General features: G+C 46.1%; 1 protein-coding gene across 10 annotated transcripts in view; it reads right to left on the bottom strand.

Moving 5' to 3' along the window:
• JARID2 (jumonji and AT-rich interaction domain containing 2) overlaps window positions 1-20,365 on the bottom strand; it is a 243,962-nt gene that overhangs the window by 77,175 nt on the left and 146,422 nt on the right. For 9 of the 10 annotated variants that reach the window (XM_047796194.1, XM_047796204.1, XM_047796200.1 and 6 more), the window contains one exon: window positions 14,759-14,900. The exons of the other annotated variant lie outside the window; for it this stretch is intronic. In XM_047796194.1, the coding sequence (XP_047652150.1) occupies window positions 14,759-14,900 (142 nt within the window). The remainder of the gene's footprint in view (window positions 1-14,758; window positions 14,901-20,365) is intronic. 10 annotated transcript variants of the gene reach the window in all.

The following is a 20,365-nucleotide window of genomic DNA, read 5'->3' as shown; positions in this document are numbered from 1 at the left end:
GCCCCTTCCCCAGACAAGCAGACAGGACCAAAATGGCCCTCGACAAGAAAAAAACCAACAACCGCTAAATAAATGGCTTTACATCATAATACATCAGACAAGCAAATGCATGCTTCGTGTTATGTTTTCATTATATTATCAAGGAACAATTGACTCGAGTCAGTAAAGCACCTGGCCTATTATACTAGTATTATGTACTCAACAGAAGAGTACTTCACAGCAAAGAAGCAACATCGCAAAAGGCCTCCACTCATTTCCAAATATGTCTGAAACTGAGTATGAACGACAGGGCAAAGATTTATTTTTATGACCTAGCTTATGTTTTCCTTTTAGACATTTTCAATCCGTCTACATTTTATACCTAGCAGATACCAGCAATTGACTTTAATGCCAATTCTACATAACCAAAGCTTTCTGTGGTTATCTGTGCTCTTCGAACTTTACAGAAATTTTCTTCAAAAACCCAACCCCAAGAACACAATAAGCAAAAGCTAGGTCTTCTTCGACCCTTGGGAAAACCAAAATGAGAGGATAACAGGAAAAATACCCCATGTATTTACTACCATCATTATAGAGAATAATATTTATTATCACAGAATTCAATGACTTTAAATGTCTCAAAATTCTAAAGATACCAGGAAACAGTAGTTGACATCAAGCCAGCACCACAGGAACAACCCCAGGGCCTCCACGCAAGAAGGCCCTGGCACGTGGCATCCCTAATTAATGACGGCCGATGGAAATTCAGTGACCTCATACAGGAGTAGTTTGAGGACTCCAAAACCTGCGGTGAAAGTAGAAGTCGGCACCTGCTTATATCCCAAGCAAATGTCACAAGAGAAGCACTGAGGAATGATTTTAGAAGTTATAATTTGGTTTCTGCTCAGATGGATATGGAATTTTGGACCCAGGAAGTATTATGGAACCAGAGAGAGAGAAGGGAGGAGAGGGGAATAAAAGAGAAGAATATTACATTGCTACCAAAAACCACTTTGCTCCTTTCTTTCCTAACCCCTTAAAACAAAACAAATAGGAGTTCCCATCATGGCGCAGTGGTTAACGAATCCGACTAGGAACCATGAGGTTGCGGGTTCGGTCCCTGCCCTTGCTCAGTGGGTTAACGATCCGGCATTGCCGTGAGTTGTGGTGTAGGTTGCAGACGCGGCTCGGATGCGGCGTTGCTGTGGCTCTGGCGTAGGCCGGTGGCTACAGCTCCGATTCAACCCCTAGCCAGGGAACCTCCATGTGCCGTGGGAGCGGCCCAAGAAATAGCAGCAACAACAACAACAAAAAAGACAAAAGACCAAAAAAAAAAAAAAAAAAAAAAAACCAAATAACTGGGCAATACGTCAACAACACACCACATAACAGGGACAGACACGTAAGTACACACACCGCATCTACCTCCCACTATGATAAGACGGCATGACCGATCTGCACAATTCCAAACAGGAAAATATGCGTCTCAAATATGACCAACTCCTCTATGAAGATCTCCTCTCCTTACACTTTATTTGGCTACTCTCAGAATTTGTTAACCTTTGCAAAAACATACAAACACACCAGATACTCTGCCAGTCATTACGGAATACAAAGGAAAACAAGAGTGTTCCCATCTCTGAGGGAGAAGAGGACCCAGCCCTTTTAAAGCCTTATCGCTGCCTGTACAGCGGAGATCACCCAATTCCCCACCAATCCAAACACACGCCAAAAACTCTGGCTCCTCCCTCCTCCTGCGGGAGGGGCTTTAAGCCAGAGGAACAGGCCTCGCAGAGCATTTAAGGGGTTACACTCCCTGAAGGTTTCAAATCAAAGCAACTGAGCCTAAAGCAAGTAAGAAAATATTCTTGCCTGATATACAACCACCTTGGGGGGGGGGGGGGGGGTGGAGGGAGAATGCATTTATTGTCTCTTTTAAATTTCTAAGAGCAGACATGAACCAAAAGCTCACCCCTGACAAGTCACACAGGTTGCTGCTGCCCTCCCTCCCTGGCCGGCGGATTAGAATCTCTGGCTGAGAGGGGCCCCTCCACCCAGTCAATTCTACCACAGAAGTGAAGGGGGGCGGGGGGGGGGGGGTGGCGGCAGCATCGAGAACACTCTATTCCCATCTCAGTCGCAACAATGTGCACTGCTTTTAATCGAGCTAAGCAGCCAAGTGAGATGCTGACATCAAGGAACATTCTGCATAAAAAGGCATGTCTAACAACCCCCGCATAAGCAATCACATGTGAACCACAAGTGACACTAATGGCTGCCACCCCTCCGCAAAACGAGGTGACTCCAAACCCCCACTAACCCAGCATCTAGTGCCTTTCATGGGAGACATCTGGAACCTGCATCTCTGTGCGTGCTCTCCATTTCCACCCAAGAAGACTTACAAACTGATAAACGTGTCTCCAGGAGGGTCAGGTGCTACTGAAAAGATCTGGGACGTGTTTACCTTTGTCCTTGGGGGGGGGGGGGGGGAGGCAAGAAGGACGAAAGCACGTGACAGAGACATTCACATTGAAAAGAAGGAAGAGCTGTGATATAAGAGGAAGGAAAGAAACTGGTACCCAGTTTCCGTGGCAACCACAAAGCAAGCTAGACCATCATTTGCATGGAAGGTGGAAGTGACATCTCTGCAATCAGATCTCCGAGGTAACAGAAAAAGGAAATGGCCACAGCAGTGATAAAAACTGCCTCGAATGACGTCCCACCATTTTCCTTCAACAAACACATGTGGCAGAAGCCTGTGCGCTTACCACGAATCCTAGGCAAACTCTGGGAGCAGCTGCCCATTCCCACAAGTATCTGAAAATTTGTCCTCAGAAACAACAAATGGCCAATTAAATCAAAAGCATTTTGCCAACCTCTAACCCTGCAGAGGACACATGCACTGTTCCCCTGTTCCTTCCTTCACACCAAGACCCAAGAGCCGACTTCTCAGGCGGGGAGCTGGCATTCACACAAGAACTGAGCATCTAGGAAGACTTCTCTCAACAGAATTCCTCTTTAGCATTAAAAATAACATGGTAGGGAGTTCCCATCGTGGCGCAGTGGTTAATGAATCCGACTAGGAACCATGAGGTTGCGGGTTCGGTCCCTGCCCTTGCTCAGTGGGTTAACGGTCCGACGTTGCCGTGAGCTGTGGTGTAGGTTGCAGACGCGGCTCGGATCCCGCGTTGCTGTGGCTCTGGCGTAGGCCGGTGGCTACAGCTCCGATTCGACCCCTAGCCTGGGAACCTCCATATGCCGCGGGAGCGGCCCAAAGAAATAGCGAAAAGACAAAAAAATAAAATTAAATTAAAAAATAACATGGTAAGGAAAGAGGAGCCCATTTTTTCTAATAAAAAAGCTTAATACACAATTCTAGGAAGCTAAGCATTAAGAGTAAGTTTGAAAATGAACTGCGCAATGCCAAAACCTCTCCCTGTGTTCCTCCATCTACAAGGTGCTACCCCACCCTCAAATTACCCAGGCCAGAGATGTGGTGCTTTCACAGACACTTAAAAATGGAAATTCCACGCTTTTTTTTTTTTTTAAAGGGCCACACCTATGGCACATGGAGGTGCCCAGGCCAGGGGTCGAAAAGGAGATGTAGCCACTGGCCTATGCCACAGCCACAGCAACGTGGGATCTGAGCCAGGTCAGTGACCTAGACCACAGCTTAGGGCAACACCGGATCCTTAACCCACTGAGCAAGGCCAAGGATAGAACCTGTGTCCTCCTGGATACAAGTCAGGTTCGTTAGCCACTGAGCCACGATGGAAACTCCACATGATAACTTTAAAAATCAAGTAAGGGTGGAATCAAAGTAAATTTATTCTAAAAGCCTTCTAATCAAAACCAGCAAACAACAGTGACAGTATTCAAATAATGCCCCTGATTCCCTTTCTTTTATCTTTAAATTTTTTGTCTTTTGTCTTTTCAGGGCCTCACCTGCGGCATATGGAGGTTCCCAGGCTAGGGGTCTAATTGGAGCTACTGCTGCAGGATATGGCAGAGCCACAGCAATGACAGATCCAAGCCGAGTCTGCGACCTACACCACAGTTCACGGCAACGCCAGATCCTTAACCCACTGAGCGAGGCCAGGGATCGAACCCGCAACCCCATGGTTCCTAGTGGGATTTGTTTCTGCTGTGCCACGACGGCAACTTCCCAATTCCCTTTCTAATTAGCCAAGCATCTCTTACGTTTCACTCAATTTCTTTGTAGGAATCTCAGCCTACCTACTGTGAGACATGTTATCACGTTTAATTCCAAGAACCACCAGGCTGTTGGTTGTTTCAACAAGCCTGTCCCTGGGGCCCACCCTGTTCTCTCTACAGGTGACTCTGCAAATCAACCACAATTCCGTGTCAACCCTGAGGCTTCCACAAGATACAAAACTGGACAAGGATCTGACATTTTTGTCCCAACAACCACATGTGCCCTTTCAAAATACCAGATAACCCTCTTGTCTTAAATGTACTGATACAGAAGTGAGTAAATAAACCCTGCCCTCTCCCAGCCCTCCTGGCATGTCTGGTAAAGCACCCAAGCACACCAGGTCTTGCAGAAGCAGCCTGCTCTAGAGCACAAACGTGTCAAGGCTGGCCCCTCGCAAGGAGGGCCAAGAGGTTCAGGCCCCAGCGCTGGGCCTCCCTGCTCTGCAGGTCTCCTCCTGGGAGCAAGCGGCCCAGCACCCAACACGCTCACAGCAGTATTAATGGAGCTCCATGGCACCCAGCTGCCCAGCTGACTGCAGCCCCCTCCGCGCACGCGCGCGCGCGCGCGCACACACACACACACACACACACACACACACACACACACACGGCCTGTCCGCCGCCCCGTCCCCACCCCCATTCTTATGGCCAAGGAGACGACCCTGACACCCTCTGTCGAAGAGTTACAAGAGCTGTTCCATGCCGCCTAGGGGCTACTCAGAGTGAAAGAGTCACAGAAGGAAAAACAAAGTGCTTGTGTCACCGTCCTGTAGGTGTCCAAACTTCCCTGGACCACAACCCCCCCCCCCCGCCCCACATCTCACAGATGTCACATGTTCCACGGCACTTAACACACCACATGTGAAACGATTTGCTTCTCTGCTTCTTCTCTCCGCAGCACAAAACGAGGCTTCATCCATCATCTCTTAGATTCGCCTGATACCTGGCCCAACAACTCCACTTCTGATGGAGAAATCAGCCCTCCTGGACGCTGCATCCCCACGGGCCCCACTCCTGACCACTAGACGGGCATGACTCTGCCCAGCCCCTGGCATCCTCAGGTCTCTCTCTAAGTTTTGAAAACGCAAGCCTTCCACCTCTCTCAGCCATCAGTATCCACCGTGGCTCCTCACCGGGTTACTCGAGGTGGGTGGAAATCATTTACTGAATCCTGAAATAATCTGGGCGCTTTCTCTCTTGGGCACAGCCCCATCTGTGACTCAGTTTCCTTGTCTATCAAATGGGAATGATGAGCAAAGACCTATCCCACGGGGTCTGCTGTGAGAATTAAATGGACTACTACATGAAGCATGTCTCATAGCTGCCCTGCAAAGGTGGAACTCTTGGAAGACTGTCTCCCCCATGGGGAGTTAAAGAGAAGTTGGGTGAAGCTCTCCAAGGAGAGGAAGTGCCCGCCCACATGATTCTAGAATCTTAAAATTTTTCCTTCTCCTGATTTTTAATCCAAGGCCCAGTTATAAGATTGTGGCAGAAAAAACATGCCACACCTTAAACCATCTCACTCACAGTATCACTTAGAGATAAGCCGCCACCCCGGTGTCACCTGTCTTAAGATCAGGAGGCCATCAGGCATGGATGCACAACAGTTTACATATGCCTGTGTGCTACCTAGGGCCCCAGCATCTCTCTAGGAGGCTGTGGAAGGTGCCACCTGTGCCAGGAACAATGGCCTCAGAGAACGTGTGAGAGCCCAGACCTCCTGCAGCCTGTCCTGGGGGCAGCGGGGGAGCACCTACTGAACAATGCCAGGCCAGAGCTGAGGTCCAGAGGCTAAGCCAAGTGCCAGGGCCACAGGGCCTAGAAGGAGAAGGGGAAAGGGAGAGAAGCAGCAGGAAGGCTCTCTAAGGAGGGATGTGCCTTGACAAAGCCGACAGGGACCTGGACATGGCGTGGGCAAGGGCAGGGATCGGGATGAGGCGTGTAAGCACAGGTGCCAGGAGCCCTGGAGCACTGGAGCACTGCCCTCCACACCCGACTTCCCGGCCTCCTGACCATGACCTTAAGACCAGGCCAGCGAGAGTCAGCAGGACTGGGGCTGAGAAGCGACAACCATCCTCCAGTCCTGCATCACAGGCATCCGACCCAGGACAGCACGCAGGGGCTCGGCCCAGGGTGAAGTCAAGCACAGAGAGGAGCCCTCAGCCCTGCCTATGCCAGCGTGAGTGGTAACAGTTTGTCTTTGCTAAAGCGAGAAACACAGAACATCCCAAAGGGAACCTGCCGTCTATCCTGCCACTTAAGCCAAACAAATCTATGCACATTCCATAAAGGAAACCCCAATTTTGGTCCATCATCAAGGCACCTCAATTCCTCCTACCCAGTTCCATATTCTTTTAAACATGACCCTCCACCTCCTCCAACAACCATACCCTATGCCACCCCCAAAACACCACCAGCCTTAATTCCTCTGATCCAGGACCAGCTGCTCCTTTAGCCTCCACTCAGGGGGTTGCTCAGTAGCTCTGGACACTGTCCACGTGCAGAGTCAAGAGGCCTCACGTGTGAGAAGGAAGACACAGATGGCTCCAAAGGATGCTTCATTAATGAGAAAAGTGGTCTGCTTCTTGTGAACCAAAGCAATGCTAAAGACGGTTCTGAAACCCCCAAATCACACCACACAGGTAACAATCTGCCAGGGAGTTAAAATTCCAAGACAGGAAGGGGGAAACGGGGAAACCCCAAAGACCCTCCACAAGCGATGTCAAGTGCAAAGCCAGCCAGACATTATGCTGATTAATTAGAGCAGCTTCCACCGTTCTGGAGACAGCACAGCCAGGATCTGTCACCATGGGGGACAGCAGGGACGGGGCCTCTCCTGAACCAAGGCCAACGTGCTGGGTTACCAAGGGCAGAGTACTCCTGAGAGGGATCTGAGAGGTCTGAACAGCCGCCCAGGGGACTGTGTGTCTCAACATGACCACGAGTGAGCGGCACGTGCCACCCTGTGGTGGACAGACCTCCCATGCACCTCAGCCCGTGAGAACCTCGGCACAGTGGGAAACACTCTTGCCGCGTTCTGCACCCCGACTGGGGCCACCTGCCTTTCAGATCCCCCCTGATGGCCAGAGAAGCAAGAGATGCCAACTCTTCTCCCCAACCTGAACAGCAGGCAAGGTGGAACAGAGCCCTGAGTGAGCACCTCAGGAGCCAACCCTCTTCCTCCTGCTCCTCAAACCCACCACCTGGGTGCAGACTGAAGAGCAGGCATCCGGAGGGAGGTAGGAACAATCCAGTAAACCCACAAACTCATCCCAGTCCCCTGAAATGAACAGTTAGGTCCCCAAAGTTCTCACATCCAGGCTGACTCTCCCACGTGCCCGTGAGCAGGGAAGGCATGACCTCTAACCTCTAATACTAGAAGACACCAGACATGATTTCAAAAGTAAATGCGTTTTGCTCAAAACAAACCAGTTTTGACTGTGTTCTACTTACTGCTTAGTTTCCAATGAAGAAAATGTTCCCATTTATTGCAATTCAAGAAGGAACACAAGCACTGGCAGAGAACATTATAATCCAAGGGGCTGCAGAGGTGTCCCCTGCACGAAGGTGCTGAGGGCGTGGCACTGACCCAACACAGTCCCGCTTGCCAGGCCAGATACTGTTGGCACAAAGGAGCACCTTCTGGAATTTGTTGGCTAGAAAGTACCTGAAAATAGTAAGATCTACATGCAAAACTCCTGACGGAAAGTGACGTGATGTTGTGGGCGAGTTGCAAGCGTCACAGACATGAAGACTCGGGTTCAAATCGAGACTTTGCTATTGATAGGAAATGTGCTCTAAAACTGGGGCCATAAAATGTTCCAAGTGTTTCATAAGGATTGAAGTAAGATCTATTAGCACAGTATGTTACAACAAGGGGCAATTCTTCCCCCTTTTAGAGACAGAGGTTCTAAAGCTTCAAAGGATGGATTTCTACTAGTCACAGGCTCTCTGATGGAGTGAGATTTTCTCTTTATAAGCCAACTGTTTCTTTATTTTGAAATTTTTCTTTTTCATTGCATCAGGGCCTGCTTACGCAATTCACTTTTTCTTTTCTGATGACTAATTAAATGTAAAGTTATGACTGTGACTAAGATAAAGGGCAAACGTGGTAGTTACATTTCCTGTGTTGCATTTCTCTCTCACTCTCTCTCAGTCAACATTCAAAGAATAGGCAGAAACGTTTGCTTCTAGCGAAGACAGAGAAACAAGGACTTAACCTCCTGCCCGAAAGAACTAAAAAGCCACACAAGACAATGGACATCCTACCACAAAGCACTGGGCATCTGTGTGCCCAGATGGCCGCCTCGAGAGGATTTCCAGGCCAGAGCACACAGAGAAGAAATTCAAGAAGAATCCAGAGGAATCCTGGAGTTCAGGAGAAGGAGTCTGGGGTGGCCCGTGTATTGAAAGAAATGTGTAGGGCAGAGTCCTGGAGGCAAGAGCCACATAGAAATCTCTGGAAGCACCGTCCTCAAGTACTCCCTGAGAATCAGCAAACCCATGTGTGAACAGTACTAATACCAAAAGCTCAGAGGGAACACTGGCCTGGGAATCGTGCCTCGCCAAAATGGTACACGGATCGCAGAGAGCAAGAGTCAAGGACTTATACTGGTCAGTAGCTGGACAAGCTTACCCCTGCACCAAACACTGCTCTCTACCTACCAAAGGTAGCTTAACGATTCAAAGTTTCCCAGTAACTGAATCATACCTAGAGTGACGCTTAAGAATATGAAGAGAAATACAAACATATCCAGAACCTAACAAAAGAAAATTTACATTGTCTGGCATCCAGTAAGAAATTACTGAGCAAGCAAAACAGCAGGAAAATATGGAGAAGGACATCAATCCATCCAAACTGATCTGTAAGTGAAACAGATTACAGATTCCATTCCGTATGCTCAAGCAGGTAGAGCAAAGGCTAATCTCGATTACGAGAAGCATGGAAGATTGTAACAAGACAAAAATCTAACTTCTCAAGAGAGACTAAAGAAAACAATGTCTAAGGTAAAAAATACATGTCTGCAGATTTTAGATAGAAACTATCTAAGATGAAATGTTGAGAAAAAAGATTGGAATAACATGAACAGGGCATCAATGGGACAACTTTAAGCAGCTGAAATCCCTAGGGGAGAAGAGGAACACACATAAAAAATATCTGCAGAAATAACAGTTCCAATTTTTCCAAAACTGAAGCTCTATGAACCCCAATATCAAAGCACATTATATGATAGATTTTTAAACATCTTTAGAAGGAGACTTCTTGCCAGACACACTGCAAACCAGGAGACAGTGGAGCAGTAGCTTTAACAAACGCCACAGGGGAGCAGAGGAAGAGGGGCTATTAACCTAGAATTCTATACCCAGCAAAAATATCTTCCAAAAGAAAACAGGACTTTCTCACTTCTGAACATGATTCTACAATCCTAATCCTAAGACCTTGTCAGATCTAAAAAAGCTAAAAGATTCATCCAATACCAGCAGAAATTAGAAATTTTGAACTCCTACAGGCAAAATCAAAAGGAAACTGACGCCAGCAAGACGTTTAGATCTAAAGGAAGGAAAGAAGAGAACCAGAAATGGCAACTATGCAGGTAAATAAAAAGAGCAGGCAGGCTGGACCCAGCTACAGTTACTTAACTCCACAATTACTTAACCTGCTTGTTAAAGGGGCCACACAATGTTGGGTTCCTCAATTTTGCCCCTTCTTTACTTTTTCTAAGTAATGAATATGTTTCAGTCAGGACAGCTCTAGAATTCAAGTCTATTTAACATTAAACTATACTACTAATGCATTTTGTTAAATAGATATGTGACAACTATGCACACTTTTAAAACTCTAATTCTTAAGGCCGGTCATGTTGAATGCTTCCAATTTCTAACACGTGATGATGCCAAGCGAGAATCCTATGCATTTTGGCCTATCTTCCTTACAAACTGGGAGGTAAATAAACCATCTCACGTCAACATGGTACTGAACAGAAATAAGGCAAACAGTAAAACTTGACAATTCAGCTGTAAAAGGAATGCCTGTTAAAAAGCCTTGGAGAATTTTCATCATCTTCAACATGTATTCATATCCAAAACCTGAACTGCACCAAATCCTCCCCATTAAAATAAAGCTCCACAGTCAAAATCCCATCTACCAGAGCAGGGGCTGACGGAACTCACTTCCACTTTCAAAGGCCTAAATAACTAAAATCCAGCAGCTCCTTGTTTAACAAAAAGAAAGCACTATGTTCCTGCAGAGGCACAGTCCACACTTATTTTTTTGCAGTTCAGTAGACTCTTGTGGAGCTTGTGTCAGGGATCTTAGCATTAAGGGCCAGTCCAACGCCTTCCCCAAGGTGGAGCGATGACTTTATGTGTGAATAGTCCAGACGGCGTCAGCTCCCCAACACACCATCCTCACAAGCGATAACCTCGCCACACTGGTGCCTGCTCCATGCCAACAAATACCTGGTCACACCAAGCTTTGAAGAGGAAATTCACACTTCAGACCATTAGGATCCTGTGACTCAGTAACTTCAAAAAAGAGGGCCACACGCCCACACTTTTTATCTGCCATAGGTGGCAGAGGCGGCAGCACCAGGGAGGTCAGCTATACATCACAATTTGCACATAGCAGAATCTCTCTCAAACACATGGGAAGTCTTCATTGAATGTGCCTGTCCCCATGTAGCAATTCTTGTGTCATATACGCTGACGCCAGCTAACAATAGTATCCAATGGGCAGTACTCGTGCACCTGGGAACTCTTCCTGAATTAACTTGTTCAGTACACAAAACCTCCCATGAGAGGGTTACCACTATTACAGACATCTTACAGATGTGCAAACTGAGGCCCAGTGTCATTAGGGAACCTGTCCAAGAGCCTATAACAACGAGATGGCTGAGTCAGAAGCAGCCATGCAGTCCCCCAGGACACGTCCCCTGGGAATTACTCATGTCTTAACATTTTCCCTACTTATTCCCTGCAGCCGCCCAAAGATAAACTAAGTACCATGCCATTTGTTCTGCTAGATGTGTGAGTGGTCGATTCAAGTGACCCCTGGTGGACCATGCATTCTGGGTCCCCCATGTACTTACGTGTATACGATCACCAACTTCTCTGTACACCTCCTTTCCACCAGCCAAAGACATACTTCCTATCCAGTCATAACTATCCTTCCCAAGTCTCTCGCAGTCCATCTGCACCTGACTCACAAACTGAGTCCATTCTGATTTCTAAAAATACTCAGATACTTCTTGCAGGAAACACAAATTTTACAACAATCAAATGTAAGAGGATAAGCCACACATGGTGGTGGGAGTAAGGAACTACGCACGGCCACCAACGAACTCAGAGAAGGCTGATTAAAAGCGGAAAGTCTCGATAATGCTTCCTTTCTAAACTGTAAAAACTAATTAATGTATGAGTTTTTTATATCAGTTATTAAACTCACCTACCACAATGATCAAAAGCAAAAAAAAAAAAAAATAACACCTAGGAACTCCCACTAGTGCCAAGTCCTTCAGATCCCCAATGGCTGGGCTGCCCTGCCCATCAAACCAGCCAAAAGATTCAGGTGAGGTTGGCTACTCCTTTTACAAAGAGTGGTTGTAGACGATGACCTTTCAATGGCAGGTAAAGAGATAGTTCTTATGTTCGCCTCCATAAAGAAAAATAAATCCTACGGAACTCTGGATGCTACTGTTGTCTACGTGCCAAAAAGATCCCCAACTTGAGTAAAACCAATGGCAGCCAGTACATAGGGCCAAACATAGTTTAGGGAGTTTCTGGGAGAAAAATAACACATTGTAAACACATGAGATATTTTGACTAAAGACTTAAGAAACTGTTACAAGCATCAATCAGAAAATGGAATTGCTTCAACGTGCAGGCTGGAAATTCAGGGCAAGGTCCAAAGTGAGGCTGGCAAGATTTTACACCTCAGATTTTAATTTTTCTTCACGAAGTCCAACACATAAAATCCCTCTTTCTTCACCCCTCCCTGACCAAGACAAAAGGCACATTAACTGGTGATCCTAAAACATGTACCTAGAAAGAGTAATTAACTGTACAGAAATAGCTGGCAATCCATATCATTGTCCATTTCTTAAGAGAGAGAGAGGGGGGATGCTTTTCCAAAACAATAAGTCATGACTGGAATTTTAGGATTCAGTGTTCCCTCCTGGAAAGTCTTCAGGCCAACAGAGAATGAGGCCAAGTGGTCCATCGTAGAACAGGCTCTTCTCATGCATATTTATCAGAATTTTAGATACAAGGTAAAAAGTAACATCCAGTCAACAACCTACCCACCCAATGCTTGATGGACACTTCAAAGTCACCACTTTCACGTAGCTACTCTGGGCTTGGCTTGGCATCAGCAGAGACAGCACATGTGTCAACTTATTAGAAAAGGTAACTATGTCAGATGAAGGACAGCAATTGAGGAAGCTTCAAGAAATCAGATTCTAGTTATGATCTGGCTTAGAAGGCAGGGCTCATACGAAATAATATACACTAAATATTTATGCTAAGTAGCAAAAAAGAATCAAAAGTACTCGTAAAAACCAAAATGTAGTGAAAGGCATTCTTTTCTCTTTGCTATGGACTCTGCAAGAGTTTAAGAAATATATGCCCTAACTACAATGCCCATTCATAAACTACCAAGCCTCCTCCTGCAATGCAGGCCACCCCAAGCCAGCCCTAACTCTAGCCTTAAACTGTCAAACTTTAATCTACACTGTATCTCCGATAAAAACTCCCCAAAATGCTGTCAGGAACCTTTAATTCAGTAAAACAAGGTACTGTTGGCAAGCTAATAATTAAAGCAGATTAGCAATGGGTTAAGTTTTCCCTATGTTCACCCTGAACAAAGTTTCTCTTTTTCACCGCCCTGGGGAATTAAAGTTAATTGACTGATTTGCACACAGCTGCCACACAGCACCACAGTCCCATGCAAAGAGGAAGCACTGCCATCTGAGAGAGACACTCGGAGTTGGGGACAAAGGGCTCCTCTACCCCCACCCCAAGAGAAGCCTAATGGCCTTTGTCGTCACACTGCCTGCTGGCGATCTCATTCGAGGTAAGAGTGAGGGACAGCCATATAGTTATAAAGGACTGGACGCTGTCATTTCCAACCACACTCACAGAATTTTGTTCCCCAAACAAATGAGAGAGGCCGCTAATAGGTGCACGAAACCACCCACCCCCATGTTTAGAAACAGGGGTAGCATTATTACACATTCCAGGCTTTGTACTAATGTGATTTTTCTTACACATCCTTGAACTCCCTCTGTTGTGAGGATGCATTTTTCAAATTGGGGCAGAGAAGGTTGCTTACGGAGCATCTGAAACATAAAAGGCTCATTTCACCGAGACCCTCACCCTGGTGCAACTTAAAGTCCAGGCAGAGATGCACTAACTATACCAACAACAAATCCATGACATGGTCTAAGACATAGGGCTGAGGATTCAGAGAAAAAGAGGATGGGAGTGAGTTAACCAAGGGTTTTTTAAACGAAGACACACGAAAATAAAGATTTGGAGCTATGCATTTCAAATTTAGATCTTAAGTACAGGTCTGTCAAGGATTTTAAATATCCGCACATGGTTCCTCTCGTCCTTTCCACCATATTCGGATCTTCATTAGATACACATCTAGAGAGTTACAAGGGGTCAACAAAGAAGTTCAGACCAGATGTTTTTTCCCCCCCTCTCTCCCCAACCTCCCAAACAGACTCTTTAAAAAAGTAATTAATCTAGGCATCCAAGAAAACACAGAGTATGAGACTAGAAAAGGAACAGAATGAAATATAAATTCTAAATGGTGGGGGGGAGGGGAGGCTGGCACACAACACATGAGACATGAAATAAGGCAGCTAACTAACACAGGGGTTTTTTAAAATGCCCAATTAAAGTGTTGTTACTGTCAGTGTCTGACCATGAAGCCACAACTCTTACCCAACTACCACAGCCGACCTGATGAAACTAACTTACACTTATTTAGGAACATCATTTAAAAAAAAAAAAAAAAAAACCTTGCTGGGAAATTAAAGGTTTTAAGGACTGATTCCACACCTACTAACTTGGTTAAATACCAAGTGGATTTTGCTTTGAGACAAGGGGAAATTCTTTTTTTCCCCCAGAAAGACCACATTTATTAAAATCTTCAAATTTTTAGAAACATCTCTTTAGAAATGGCGAGGTACAATCTAATACATTCAAGAATAGAACTGATGAGAATCAATTAAAATGAACAGTAAAGATAGGAATTACAAGTTGGCACCCCTATGGCCAACTTTTATAGCAGGAATATATTGTTTAGCTCATAAGTTGTGGGTTTTTATTTTTTTATTTCTATTTTTTTTGGTTTATTCATCTTTAATTAGTGGGTAATATTTAGAAACCAGGATGTCTAATATAAAAATCCAGAATTCTGGCTCCTCTATGGAAAAAAAAAAAAAAAAACCAGGAGATTGGGTGAGTGGGTCCAAGTTTGTTCCCACATGGCCCAAACTAGCACCTAGTTTGAAGTCCCTGGTTTAAGGCACCAGTATTTTCAGCCTTGGGTACTAACCTTTTCCTCGACGGCCCTTCTTCAAAATCTGAAGAACTAACATCGTTGCTAGTCGAGGACACTTGGGATGCATCGTCCTTCTCATTCTCTGACTGTTCTGATGCTGGTCCTAATCCCTTAGACTGGCCATTACCAAGGAGCCCTACAGGTGAAAAAAGGGGACAAACACTTAAACACATGACATCAGGAAGCAGCACTTTATGACAGTTAACCCTACACAGTGGCTGATGAGGGCACACAAGAGTCTGGAGAGAAGAGAATTAGAAGGTGCGTGTCCCTTGAGAATGGAGAAGAGTAAGCCGCGCTGCACCCTACTTTGGACCTTGCACCAGGGTGAAATAAATGCCTCCCAAAAAAATAACTTCAACAGTAAGAAATTCAAGCAGAAATTTGTAATTGCGAAAATACACTAAAGGGTTCTTTTGGAAGCACAACACATCTTTCAAGGCTGGGTTAGGAAGGAAGAAGTGTACCTCATGGATTAGCCATTCAAACTAGTTACGCTTCCGGGGCTAAATATGTACTTGAGAAACACTGAAACCCTTCTCAGAACTGCTTTCAGGAACGGGTACCTGCCACCCAAGAAAAAGGCTCGTTACTCCGTTCGCATTCTGTCAGTTCTTAACTAGACATCTGACTACAACTTTCTCTTCATAGCCATCTATTAGATCACAGAGGCCCGTATTTGAACCCGATCGTCTCAAAGGGTGATGATGTTCCAGGACTGAAGACACGGCACCAGGCAGAAGAGGGAATCTCAGGGCCCCAGATGTGCTCCTAGTACCCCAAGCAGAGAAAGGGCTATGCCAAGTGATACGGAAATAGCTTAGCAGTCAGGCCACACCAATGAGTGACAGCGGAAATAAAGCTCGGTCCTCCAGCACTCAGGTGTCCTTGCATCTAGGGATCCAAACATGATTTAGGGACTATCAATGAGAGGCGTGCACCAGCACAAGTGTCCACAGCAACCGGCCCCTCGTTCCACTGTCTACTCAGCACCTCTGGGCATCAGTAGAAATGCTAGCACAGTGTCTGCATTTTCACAGTGAAGCCTAAAGGGCAGGGTGATCCCCTGCTGTCTGTCTCCCAACCCTTCTGGCAAGGCTGTTTGCACTTCTGTCCCTATACTAAATCCCTCTTTGGCTGAAGCCATTCACAAGTGGCTTCTGTTAGTTGCACACTAACAGAACAAACACTATACAAAACAAAGTCTTTTACACACTGGGTAAGATTTTCTGAAAGAACACGCCACAAAATGAAACCAAACCCCGGGACTTAACCTGTTTATGCATGCACTTCCCCAGTTATCTATTTTTACATCATTTTAGAGGATGAGTAATAACGAAGGTTGGAAACCTAATACAATGAAGTAAACAAAATCCCATGGCTGTCACTTAAGACTTGTGGCTTTGGGAGTCATGACTACAATATGTAAATGAAAACACAGACAATTCCCAAAGAAAAGAGAAAATGCAGGGAGTGTGCACTGAGAGGGAAACAGGAGACGTAATCGTAGGGAAATCTTTGCGTCTAAGGGTTGAAGTGTGGCCAACATTTCAAAGATGAGAGCAATGCTACTATCCATTATGGCGGCCACCAGTCACATGAAGCTATTGGGCATGTGAAATATGGCCAGTGTGGCTGAGAAAATCAATTATTTTTACTTAACATTACTGAAAACTGACTCTAACATTTTTTTAATAATTTCATAGTAATTCCTGAGATGTTTTAAATATATCATTAGGTTGAGTCAAATACATTTAAATTAGCTTATCCGCTTGTTTTAGATTTTTTTTTTTTTTTAATGCAGCTCTAGAAAAGGGTCACAACATATGTGGTTGAAATAAAGTCTCTCCCTCTTTCTTCTGGCTGCCCCACAGCATACATAGTTCCTAGGCTAGAGATCAGATCCGAGACACAGTTGCGACCTACACCACAGTTGCAGCAATGCCAGATATCCTTTAACCCACTGTGCCGAGCTGGGGAATCAAACCCGCGTCCTAGCTGTGCAGAGACATTGCCAATCCAGTTGAGCCACAGGAGGAACTCCATAAAGTACTGATAAGCCCTCGATTAGAGCACTGTTGTAAAGGGGGAGTTGAGGGTGGGGGGAGCACAGCGGCCCACCCGAAGAGCAGGATGATACAGAACATAACATATTAACCAAAGATTAGAAAGATAATCTAAGTCACACGTATAAAAAGAGGACCTGATGGGTGAATCAGCACACTTGAAAAGGATGGTAAATTCAAAATACAGAAATTCTGGTTACGGAACCATACATAAAACTAATTTTGAAGGGGGATCTCTCTCTAAAATAGAAATGTACTCTTGGTTGATTTCAAATTTTTCAATAACACCTAAGTACTTCAAGGAGAATAAAGCAGGAAAGAAGCAAGGAAAATATAACTTCATTTTCTTAACACCTACCAGGTGCCCGGGCACTGGAGATCCAGGCATAATCCAACAAAACCTACATTCTAGGAGTGATGGAGATACATCTGGGTGTGTCAGTCAGCAGTATAGACGAAGAAGGAACTCTGCGCTTGAAGAGCAAGTGTCAGGGCAGGACAGTGATTACAAATCCCTGGAGCAAACCTGCAATAGCAAAACCTGGAGAGCAAAGCTGGTGTCTGCAATACACCCAACACCACCAAAACCGTCGTGGTGCTGGGGGCGGTGCAGAAGGAAGGGGGGAAGAAGAGTCGGTTTTCTGGACGCTGTATTTGGATCAGGGAGGAAACAAGGAAGGACGAGGCGCAGCTAGAGGAATTCGGGGAAGAAGGGCCTGCTGAGCCCTTAGCTACAAGATCCTGACCATCTGCTGAGGGAGAAGCAGCTAATGAGTGCACGAGAGAGTGAGCGAAGCAATGATTTAGCAGAGGGACGTTAAGCTAGTCAATGACAGCTCCATTCTTATCCTTCCGAGAGACCCTCAGTAGACTGTAAAGCAGGGGGACTCTCAACCCCGAGCATGAACCACAATCACCAGGTGGGCACCCGGGCCTCTGGGCCTCACTCCCAGCGTGTCCCTCTTTTAACAAAGCTCCAGACGATGCAGATGCTGCTTTGGCTGCTCTGGGGACCACACGGAGATCCACAATTATGGGGGGGGAGAAGCAAGGTTCAAGCCAGTAGGAAACCTAGTTGCCCTGAGACACCATACAGCTCTGGCAATTACGTCCGCACAATCTGCCGTGTAACACCAGCCGCAGTAAGGCTCCCAAACCCAAAGTTCTGCTGGGCCTTATTCCAGCCTGTCTCATTCCTTCTGTGAAGGGAACCAACTGCTTACAAAACTGATCACAAAGCAACCAGAGTCTGCCAATGACAAACCTAGTTAAAAAGTAACACATGATGGAGGGAAAAAGCATTCCCATCTAAGAGGTATCAGTGCAAAACAAGGATATGTCTCTCTTCCCAAAAAAAGACAAAAAGAAGAAAACATCCACTACCCAAGCACAAAGACAGGGAAACTGGATGATGAAGTTCTACATGAAAAGGGGGAATTTTAATTGACAGGTGTCAGGCGAAAGGGATGAGTAAGAATGCTCTGAAAGACTAAGGCCTGACTGAGCTCCAGTGAAGGACTCAGGATGAGTCCACTGTCCCAGGCCTTCATCAGACCCGTGTCTTCACAGGACACCGAAGTCGCCCGCATTCCAAGGATCAGCAATGTCTGGTAGCCTGAACTGGGAGAGACAAGGGTTGTCTTCACTTTCCAGACCAGGAAAACGGGGCCCCCACAAAGGGGGCTGGGGGCCTGTTCTGCAGACTGAAGGACCTCAGCTTTCCCAAGCCTTTGGGGGGGGCGGGACCAACGTGTTCTGCCCCATGATTGACATTTTCAATTAGAGTCCGCCCACCCTGGACATCGGCCCCGAGAAAACGCCCGTTTATTTCCAGTTAGACAGTCCCCACGGTTGGATAAACCTGGGCTTTTACATCTTTGCACACTCCCCCCACCCCGCCCCTTGTTCACACCCCCGGAGTACCGCCTAACCCCTTTCATTCGGAATATTTTCATCCAACTCGCATCGCCTGCCCAGTCCAGAAAAGCCAGGTCAGCAAGACGGAACACATCGCCACAGGGCAGAAGAGCCATCGCTGAAACATCAGACAAGCCAACGCGTGCTGCCTTTTCCCCATCAAACAAAGCCCTGCCACCTATTTTCAAAATTATTTTTAGTCAATAAGAAATAATGAAATGGCATCCCCTCCTTCAAACACACAAACTGGCTTTCTTTTTCCAAACCCCTCCCCCAAGCAACACAAACCTTTGTCAGGGAGAGGAGGAGGTGAGAGAGGAGGCGGAATGGCCCAAAGACGTCTCCCCACCGAAGCGGTCGGGCCCCTCTATTAATATTCAGCAGGCTGAACTTAAATTAAACCATGTCTATTGTCTTTCACAAAAGCAATAAATATGAGCTGAAAATTCCAAATCACTGCGGTAAAGGCAGCTTGGGGACTGCCTGCAACCTCGGCGGCGAGTCACCACCATCAGCTGACAGGAGCAGCGTGTCACAGGCCACCTCAAGGGCAGTGCCCCTGCTCACAAGCTGAGAACCCCAACGAAACCAAAGGCAGGAGCTTTTCATCCCATTTCCCAAAGGCAATACACCCGAACTGGTTCTTTCTAAGCCTGGAACAGCAGCAGCAAAGAGGAAGAAGAATTCCTGCTCAGAGGCTGGAGACGGGAGTGCATGAACTTCTCCCTCCCGCCACATAAAGGGGCTGGGGAATCTGAAACACAAATGAGGCCAGAGATTCCTTCAGCTAAGCAATTGATTTCAGGTTTCAGGACACAGATGTATATACAGAGAAGGAAATTATTTCCTAACATCTGAAAAGAGGGACTAGAGTGGGCAGTGTTTATAATTTTATGATGTTTTAGAAACACAAAGAAGTTTCGCCAGGCCTCCCGTGAGCTATATGCACACGATGGAAGACAAAACCAAAGGAAAATCTAATGCCTCTATTTCACAAAAGCAATGCCTAAAGAAGGGTTAAAGGGAAAGAAAAACAAGGAGACCTTTGAAGCTGTTCCCGGGCTTCCAAAACATCTGGAGCACACCAAACGCATTAGCATATTAGGGAGAGTCAATGTATTTGGCTTTGTTGCAGCAAAGATGCACAAAAGGTAATTCTGTATTATAGAGCCAATGCCCGTCTGTCACCCTGTCACTGTGAGACAAGGTATCACATTACATATTAAACAGTCAAGCATCCAAAGAGAGCTTTCATTTTCAGCAGCAGAGTGAGCGCCTGCATGTGTGTGCTGGGGGATGGGGGTGCTTGCTGCACTTTGAGTTTCAAGAGATTATAAAAAAGCAGCCCCTTGGTTGAGGTAGGAGCCTCTCTGAGGTATTCAGAATGCCTAGTTTGCTGCCATTACTAGTCAAAAAGAAAGCCCTTTTTTCACTCAAATTTTGAAAGAAAAATTGGATTATTTGCTCTTTGCATGTGGATGCCAGAGGAAAAATCTGGCTCAGGCCAGCTTCACGGGGTCAACATGAATATGTAGTTTAAACCCAATTGTACATACTTGGGTCAGCAGCTGAGCTTTTGGATCGATCACAGGGTTCCAGGGAAGGCAGTGAGCAGCAG

This window comes from Phacochoerus africanus, chromosome 9, assembly GCF_016906955.1.
Source record: "Phacochoerus africanus isolate WHEZ1 chromosome 9, ROS_Pafr_v1, whole genome shotgun sequence".
NCBI lineage: Eukaryota > Metazoa > Chordata > Mammalia > Artiodactyla > Suidae > Phacochoerus > Phacochoerus africanus.
Note: the sequence above shows the minus strand (reverse complement) of the source record. Positions and strands in the feature narration are given on the sequence as shown.